At 22.8% G+C, this 10,256-nt stretch overlaps 1 protein-coding gene across 1 annotated transcript; it reads right to left on the bottom strand.

Moving 5' to 3' along the window:
• Positions 1 to 2,365: 2,365 nt before the first annotated feature.
• Positions 2,366 to 5,100, bottom strand: LOC127289220 (putative uncharacterized protein DDB_G0292292). The gene is made up of 2 exons (XM_051317026.1): positions 4,697 to 5,100; positions 2,366 to 3,285 (listed from the first exon to the last, which is right to left on the bottom strand). The coding sequence occupies exons 1-2, from the start codon at positions 4,904 to 4,906 to the stop codon at positions 2,584 to 2,586; spliced, it is 912 nt and encodes a 303-aa protein (XP_051172983.1). The 5' UTR covers positions 4,907 to 5,100; the 3' UTR covers positions 2,366 to 2,583.
• Positions 5,101 to 10,256: the final 5,156 nt, after the last annotated feature.

The raw sequence follows: 10,256 nt of genomic DNA on the forward strand, positions 1-10,256 counted from the left end.
ATAAAAAGATTAATAAAAAAATTAGTAAAAAGGTAAAAAAAATTATGAATTCTCTAAAACGAGAATTAATGAATCGTAAAATTGCAAATTTTTTAATTTATCAACAATTTTTTTCTTTATGAATTTTAATAATTTTTTTTTTTTTTTTTAGTAATTTTAATCGTTTCTTTTTACTAATTCTCGATTTTCTTATACGGGGAAAAAGAATATTTATATTTAAACCGCCATTTGGACCTATTGAGTACTTATTATGTAAAAAAAAACAAAAAAAAAAAAAAAAAAAAAAACTGCAATATATTCTAAAACTAGAATCTATTTTCTAAACAATAATTCAATTTTATTTACAATATTTTTTCCATTTTTCCTTTTTTTGAGAAATATTATCTATATGTACATATTTATTTTAAATGCAAATGATTTTAAATTATTTCTAAAAACAAAAAAAAAGAAATACCTTTCTCAAGGATTACAAAAAAAAAAAAAAAAAAAAAAAAAAAAAATGCAAACAATTTGAAGAAAAAAATTTCTTCCTTTTATAAAAAATTTTCTGTACTTAGTTTGAAAATTATCCTTAATTTACTGGATTTAGAATTAATTAATTAATGCTAAAAAAATAGAATTGGAAAAACTTTCTAAAGTTATTGTCATATTTTTTTTTATTTCTATAAAAATTTCATTTCAAAAAGAAAAAAAATTTTTATTTTTCAGTTTCTTTTTTTTTTAAATATAAATTCTATATGATTTCAACAAGTTTTTAATTTGCTTCCAATATTTTTTGAGTCAATTTGAAAATTCGAAAAACTAGAACCAAATTTTTAAACGTTTTTAAAAAGTACCTATTAATCAAATAATTTTTTATTTTTTAATTCATTTTTTTAGTATCAAATTTATTATTTCTGAATTAATTTTTTTAAATTATTATTTTTAAATTCATTTTTTTAAAGTAATAAATTTATTATTTTTCAAACAAGTTTTTTAAATTCTTTATTATTTTTTAATTTTTGGAAGCAAAAAAAAGCAAATAAAAATTTCTGACTAAAATGGAAAATTTACAGAAAAAAAAAGAAATTTATAAAAATCTAAAAATATTTAAAAATATTTAGAAAAAAGTAATTTTTCTCAAATAATTATAATGTTTATAAAAAAAAATTTATCGAACTTTAACTTTCTCCAAAATTAGTGTCTCTCTCTCAATTTTCATCTCGAAATTTATAAAAAATCTTTTTAACTTTAACGTGATCGAATGAAAATTCATTCGCCATATAGAATTCGTCAAAAAAATTTCTCACCCCAACCATTTGTAACATTATATAAAATTTTGGAAAACTTTTTCAAAAATTCAAACAAATTAGACAATTTTTCAAAATACGAATTATCAAATTATCAAAAAATAATCAAAATACGAAAATTTTTATTTTCTTTTTTGTAATAATCTTCAAAAAAAAAAAGAAAATTAAAAAGTGGACTTTGAATCGTATTTTGGAAAATTTATGACCGAATAAATAAATCGAAATTTAAATTTTCCCAAAAATTGCCTTTGGAAAATTATTTTTTAAAAACACTGAAGTTTATCCAAAATTGTAATTTTTAAATTTTCTACAAAAATTCAATATTCATTTTTTTTTTTTAAATAAATGTAAATTACAAAAAAAATTTCCGTAACATTTTTGAAAATTCCTGTTTAGAATTTTTTTTCTTTGCAAAATTAGCAAAAAAGAAACTAAAATTTTCCAAAATTTGTAATTTCCAAAAAAATTCAATATTCACATATTTTTTTTTTTTTGAATATTTGTAAAATTTAGTCAAAAAAAATTTTTCGTAACTTTCAAAAAATCCTTTTTGGAACTTTCCCTTTGGAAAATTATAAAAAAAATAAAATTTCCCAAAATTGTAATTTCTAAACTTCTTTTTAGAATTTTTCCTCTCAAAAATTATCAAAAGTAACTAAAATTTTTCAAAATTGTAATTTCTAAACTTCTTTTTAGAATTTTTCCTCTCAAAAATTATCAAAAGTAACTAAAATTTTTCAAAATTGTAATTTCTAACAAATGCAATATTTATATTTTTTTTAAAAATATTTAGTAAAAATTTATTTTTTTTTATTAAAAAAAAGAATATTTTTTAGAAATTACAATTTTGGAATATTTTATTTTTTTTTATAATTTTCCAAAGGAAAAATTCCAAAACGGAGTTTTTAAATAGTTCGAATTTTTTTTTTTTTGATAAATTGTACAAATATTAAAAAAAAAGTTAATATATTATTACATTTTTTAGAAATTACAATTTTGGAAAATTTTAATTTTTTAAATAATTTTCCAAAGGAAAAATTCCAAAACGGAGTTTTTAAATAGTCCGAATTGTTTTTTTTTTTTTGATAAATTGTACAAATATTAAAAAAAAGTTAATATATTATTATATTTTTTAGAAATTATTACAATTTTTAGAAAATTTTATATTTTTTTTAAAAATTTTTTGTTTTGGTAAATTTTACTAATTAGAAAAATTTACCGAAAAAAAAAATTCTACAACCTTTGAAAATTCCTTCTTTTCTTCCTTTAAATTCACGTTAAAAAAAAATAATTATCACTCATTATACATTCCATCAATGAGAAAATCCATTCGTCGATAATGTCTCTTATCCCAACAGTCTTTGCCTCGTCTATATAAAATATAAGTGGCGACACTCAACAATGGAACAGTGAATATTGTAATCATTATTGGCACGACATAATCAATTTTTCTCGGCATTCCAAGTGGTGGCGATTTTGTTGGCGATGCTGGTATTGGTTTATCAACATTAACACCACCAATTGTCACTGTTGGTTTTAATTTATGTTTCTTTGCCGTCACTTTTTCAGTTGAATTTTTCAATGAAATTTTCATTGTTGTTGTTGTTGTTGTTGTCGTCGTCGTCGTCGTCGACGTTGATAAATTTTGTTGACTCGTATTATTTATTGGCATTTTTATTGTTGTCGATATTTCTGATTTTTTCGAAAAATTTGAAATTTTTTTATTTAAATTTTTCTTCTCCACAGAGGTAAAATTATCATTAGCAACACCTTTTCTTGGTTTAATATTACTTTTTTTCAATTCGCTTATTTCTTTTTCACTATCATTTAAATTATTTTTATCATTATTATTGTTATTCGTCTCTTGAATTGTTTTCATTGTTGTCGTCAATTGAGATGAATTTCTTTCAGTAATAATTGGAGTTACAAATTTTGCCGATGAAGAAAAATCAATTTTTCCTCCTCCTTCCAGAATAAATTCATTTGCATTGCTTATCTGCAATGGAAGTAATTATTTTTTCATTTACAAATGACACTAAAAAAAAATAGTGTTGAAAACAAAAATAAATTTTTTTTTTATTTATTCCCTTCGTTAATAGAATTTAAATTTAAAAAAATTAAATTGTTTTTATTATTTATTATCTAATAGAAATTTAAATATATAAAAATTCAAAAAATCAACTAACAATTTGAATTAAATTAAAAAATATTTTTTGAAATTTGAATTTTGTATTTAAAAAGAAATTAAAAATAAATAAATTTGCAAAATAATTGAATTTTAAATTTTTATATCGTTAAAAATAATGAATTATTATTATTATTTAATAATTATTATTTCATAATAATAATAATAATTTACAATTGCAAAATTTTTATGTAATAAAAAATTTTAAATAACGGAATATTCTAAATTAATAAATTAATATTAAATTTTAATTTAATTACTAAATAAACAAGAATTGAGAAAATAAATTTTTTAAATTATTTTCCAAGTGAATTGTTTGACTAAAAATAGAATTAATGGGAAAAAATGTTTTTTAATTAAAGACAAACATAGTTATATTATCAACAATGAAAATTCCACTTCATTCAGCGATAATATTTCAAATATTGTTTTTAAAATGTTAATTACGCAACTTCTTTGATTTCAAGCTGACCAAATGAATGAAAAAAACAAACAAAAGTTTCAATTCTTTGCATTTTTTTTTGTAATCGTATTTTTTTTTTTAAAATAAATACAAAATTAAAAATTTTCACATCTTTATTATATAAAATAGAAAAATAAAACAAAATTTTTCCAATAAAATAATTAAATTAAAAAACGAAAAAAAATTAAAAATTATTTTAATATATATTTATTTAACAAAAATTATTTATATAAAAAAATATATAAAAAAATATATTTATTTATATATCAAAATTTATCAATTTATTTTTTTAATAAATTGTAATAATTTCTTTTCAATTTTCTTAGTTTAAAAATTTTAATTAATAAAATTAACAAAAGAAACAAATTGAAGTAACTAATTATTTTAAAATATATATTAAAATTTTTATGAATAAAATTTTGTTTCTTAAAATGTTTGTTTTGAAATTTTAATAATAATAATAAAATTTAAAAAACAAAACATCTCAAAATTAAAATACTTAATTTATTTAAAAATACTAAAAAATTTTCATTAAATAAAAATTTTCGCTAGTCTTGTTTTTATAAATAAATTTCCCAGTTACGATTAAATAAAAAAAAACGAAAAATTTTAATATTTTTACAAAAACACTTATAAATAAAATATGAAATGTGAAAAAAAATCAAAAATTATCGTGAAAAAAAAACATTTTCAAAAACACGTTGATTTGTTTATATTAGTGACAGTTTTAATCAAAAACAAAATTGAAATCCTACTTACGGATGAATTTTTACCAATTTCTTCAGTTGACAAATTTTTTTTAATTGAACCTTTATTTTCAGAATCCTTAATTAATTTATTTAATATCGTCATAGTTGAATTATTTGCAATTTCTAAATCACGATATATTTTTTGTGTTTCCTTATTTGTGACTAAGGTTAGGACTGATGTCACAAAAATAAGTACACAAAGCATATGGAAAAAATACATTTTTTTCCCGTTTTGTAATTTTAAATAGAAAATTTTTGCTTATAAAAGAAGAAGCCCTCAATCTTTGTTATAAAGAGGAAAATGATTTTTTAAAAAAATATATATATATGGAGAAAACTAAAAAAATAAGTGGCAATAACCACTTTTTACATGTACAAATTACTCCATGATATATACACACGGTCGTATATACAGGTCCGGAATCTCATAATGGTTCGCAGGGTCGCCGCGTGAAGCCCGAGGGCGTATTTGTCGAAGAGTCTATGGTTGGAGTGTAAACAAACGAACATAACCTCAATTTTTGGTATATACACTAAAAAATTTTTTGAGTTGATTCATAATTTCGACTTGTATATTTACAAAATTATTAAAAAAAGTGTTTTGATAGTGGAGAAATAAATAAGCGATTTTATAAGTGCATAAATGCTAGAATTGTACAAATATTTTTGTTTTTATAGTTGACTTATTATTGTAAAAATGATTTCTTTTTCAAAAAATTAATACTCTTCCTGTATTGAAATAATCCATAAAATATTGATTGTGTTTTTGTTTTGTTTTTTAAATTGACATAATTACGAAGATTACTTCGGTTTGTATAAAAGTGACAATATTTCTTTGGCTTTTGTAAAACATAAAATATTGACCGATTGTATATAATATAACGTATTATTAAACACTGATAAGCGCAGCTGAAGCCTTGTTTTAAGGAAAAGAAAACTACCTTTGATTTGAAAAACGAAAGTTTTATAATTTGCAAAATATTTTTTACAGCTTTTAACGAGACATAAACATAATTTACATTTTCTTAAAAAATTAGACTCTTATTTGTATAGAATTTTAACTGCTTTCTAATTTGGAAAGTTTTCTTTTGATAGAAGATGTTTTTTTCAGAGTTTGATTGAACTGAAACGCAAATTGGCACATTCTTAAACGTATATAATAAAATAAGGCATAAGTTAAAATGCTGGAAGCATGTTGTTTACAGGGAAAAGTGAATTTATAATTGTCTGTAACTTCATCAATAACCTTATCAAAGACGTGTTGCTGGTTAGCGTATTTGCGAAAAACTGTCTCTGTGAAACAAATGAGATTAAAAAAATGGTAATTGGGATGAATTAATCTACCCTGATCTTTTAACTCTACCAGGTTGCTGACTGCAGACTTTTTATCGCAAAATGTGAGAGCTTTAATACAAGAGTCACATTGACTGTAGTCTTTTTTCTTCAAAATTTGTCGACAAAGATATCCTAAAAATGAAATATAAATGTTAAAATTAAAATGATAAATTTTATTTTAAAAAATTAAGTTTTAATTGGCTTTTCTGTGGACGATCACAAACTACTTCTAATTAAAAAATACAAGAACTACTTTTTAATTTCATGCAATATATTTAAATTCAAATATTTTTTTTTTATTTTTGCTTAAAGGAAATATGGACAAGCACATTTTTATTGTATATAATCAATAAAAAATTGAATTAAAAAAAACTGTTTACATCGGTAGAATATTGATGAAATAACATCTGTGCCTCAGTTAAGTTGCTGTAAAATGTAAACCAATTCCTTTTTTGGACCAATAGGCTGAAATAAATATATGTATAAATAATCATAACTACAGATATATCTTAATAAATAATTAATAATATTGTAATAGTTATTATCATAAAGTGATTGTACGAAATATGTTAGAAAATATTAGAAAAAGCGTTAGAAAAATGCAAAACAAATATACACAAAACACAAAAACATTAATAAATGTTAGTTAATAAAGAATCTTTAAAACCTGTGGTGTAATAAATAATGCAGTCTATAACTGGTCTAATTGAATAGTCATGTTCAATGACTTCGTCAACTTCCCAGGTGTCTTCCTCAATTAGACTGTCCAGTTTGTTTTTAATACTGTTTAACAGTGATGTCGATTTGGAATGAGACTTTTCAAAAATTTCTTTAATTTCTGAAATTGTGATAAGATTTTGAACTTTCTGCTCAGTCACTAAACAATTTCCATATCTAGGCGGCTTTAATATACTGTATGCAGCCAACAACTTGTATAACTGCAAAAACGTTGGACATGTGGGATGCTCATTGGATCCAGCTGCCAATCGAATTGTGCCAAAGAATTTCTAAAGAAAAGACATTTATCCACAAAGCAATGAATATATAGTATATTTGAATCAGAAAAAATAACTAAAAGTACCTCTAGATTGTCTTGATTAACTTTTCCGGTTAGAAGATAAAAAAATTAAATTTGTCAATTAAATAGTGACACATAGTCAGTGTTGACATAATTGTTACTCGTAATCTTCCTGCTGTTTCTAACGTTAGGTAATTACTTTCATCTATTAGACCATTTTCAAGATTTATCTCCCAATTGTTTAGCCACAGAAGAATATTTTGCAACACCTTTATAAAATATTATGGAAATGACTTTGAAAATAATTCTTAATAAACAAAAATAATAGAAAACGAATGAAAAAGTAATTTTTTCATGAAAATAGAAAATGAAGTACAATACCTTAAAATCTTTAGAATTAGGTGTAAGACCTTGATTTGGTTGATGCCGATTGAGTGCATCAAACATTTCATTCATTTTCATGCAAAAATTAGCTGTATCTTCACAACCTTCAAACTGAGGATATTGGTGCATTTGATAAAATATCAAACCTTTTGCTACTGAATCGCTAAAAATCTGAAAAGAAGTAAATAACTTGAATATTTCAAATAAACTAGGGAATTATTATTATTATTGGTAATAGAATATTTTCATAAATATGTACTTGAGTTGCATATCGAACACGCATTAGTCCTTGAGGATCTAATTTAATATGTCTTTTAGTTAATTTAGGGCACGCACGAACTCTGGCCTCGTGATTACTATCGACATGAAATAGATGTAGAAAATAATCCCACTTTATTTCATTTTCATCAGGATGAATCTAAAAAAGAAGGTAAAAAATTGAATTTAAATATGCGTTATAATAAACAACAAAATTTAAAAAAAATACACTAAAATTGTAAAAAAAAAAACTCACACGAAGATTATTACTGTACAGTCTATTTCTAATACATTTAATTAAATGCGGTGCATCCGAAAACATAAATACTTTTCTATTTTCATCACAAGGATGTGTAAACCAACATTTTGTATCTTCTCGTGAAGATTTAATATTCAATAGTTTCCACATTTTATCATTAGTTGAAGCACCATCTCCGAGAATCCCATGAATTTTCGCCCCACAATTTTCTAAATAGTAGATTGATTGCACGACGAGTTTCGCCAATTCATTTCCATGAACAGAGTTTTTTGAGGCAAAAACAGCAATGGGCTGAGAATATTTTTCAGTTAGAGATTGGAACATGAGAACGAGACCATGAGTTGCTACGGCGTCAAGATTTTCACCCTTTTTATTATTTTCACCAAAATCAGTTAATCCAGAGTATGTTAAATCTTTCGACGAAACAGAAATCGATTTCCTTAAATGTATTTCATCTAGAATTAATATACCATGGCGCTTCATTGGATCCTTTCCTTTAAATGATTTCTCGAGAAGTTTAAAGAAGCCGTCGTCAAAGCCACATTTAGTTCTAATCATTGATAAATAATCTCGTACAGTTTTGGAACACGGTAATGGAAGAATATCATTTTTTCTTAAAAATTCATAAAATGAAGGAGATCTTATATTCATAAGTAAACACAGCATTATAAAATCGTCTGAATAACGTCGACCCTTTGGATTTGTGTATTTAGCAGCACGAATAATTTCTTTCACTATCATCTTCTGATTTTGAGACATATTTAAAGATGAGGAATTTTTATCAAAATCATTTTCATTAATGTTAGCAATATTACATTGATTTTTCTCGAGAGATTTCTCTAAAACATGTAATCTGTATTTTAAACGAATTAATTCTTTTCTTCTCCTTTGATTTTTCCTCTGAAGTGCTTTTAGTTTTATTTGACTCGAAGGTTTTAATTTTTTAATCTCCTCATTATTGCTTAGTTTTTTTAATCTTCGTTTTTGCTGCGACAAAAGTTTTGACAATTTTTTACAATCACGACATTTACTGTAGTTTAGCGATAATAAAGAACAATTTTTTGACCGACATCCCGAAAGATTGTAATTATTACAATTTAACAAGTTTGATGTACAATCAACATCGTTTATATTTATTCCTTCACAAGCACAAAATTTTTTGAACCCTTGTAGAATTTGTGGCAAATTTTTAACATTATCTACTTTTTTCGGTAATTCAAACATTTCGGCATTCACAGTATTTGAATGTACTTCGTATTGCAATTCTCTATTTTTACTCATCACAACAACCTTCTCAAATGTATGTGTTTTAACATTTTCTTTGTTAACAAAGCATACAAATAACAAACTTTCTTCTTTTCCTGTCTGAGATTTAAGTACACTCCACGGCTTAGGTATATCTATGCTACATGGTTCATCTTCAGAAAATTCACTACCTACAAAAAACAATTACGAAATTATATTTCTAAAATACAATAAGCAAATTCAAAACATAAAAAATAATAATTAATCTTTCAATAAATAATTCTTAATTACGTACTTTGTGAACACAAATCAAAAGTTACAGCAGAACTGAATTGAACCGTATGAACCGCATAATCCGGATCAACTGTATAACCGACATTATCTGATACATTTTCTTTATTATCGTAGAAATAATCTTCAACATGAATTAAATTTGAATTTGTCGACGTATTATTCGATGTAAGTGGTGCATTTCCTAAAAAAAATGGAAAATAGAAAATATTGTACACAATACTAATACTTAAAGCATATATTTATTTATATTTACTTTATTTCTTTAAAAATTGTGGTATTTAAAAAAATAACTACTAAAATTAAAATTTAATTTTAAATAATATTCTGTGCACATCAAACTTCTGATTTTGAAAACTTAATTTATAAATTTTAAATTGCAATAAATATAATGTATTCTGCCAAAAACGTTAATATTTAAAAATCAAAAATATTAAATCTTTATAAAATATTTGCTCTTCAAAAGTAGATCAAACTTTATGAAACATTTTAAAAAATTATAACAAGTCATACATAATAATAGTTGTACTGAACGAAGTATAATTTGAATAACGCTTGTATATTTTACTTTCTATTCAACATATAATTAATTAAATAAAAAAATGAATACCATAAACATTATTTCACATTATTCTTTTTAAAAAATATAAAAACGTACCGTTTTTGTCTACGTCATTTTGAGTCTTATTATTATTGTTAAAAATCGAGGGCACTGCTCCCAAACGTAAACGCGGCTTTATTAAATTTTTTTCATAAATAATGTTGTCTTCTTGATTATAT

This window comes from Leptopilina boulardi, unplaced genomic scaffold, assembly GCF_019393585.1.
Source record: "Leptopilina boulardi isolate dan_hultmark-lab unplaced genomic scaffold, ZJU_Lbou_2.1 LbouV2_40, whole genome shotgun sequence".
Classification (NCBI taxonomy): Eukaryota; Metazoa; Arthropoda; class Insecta; order Hymenoptera; family Figitidae; genus Leptopilina; species Leptopilina boulardi.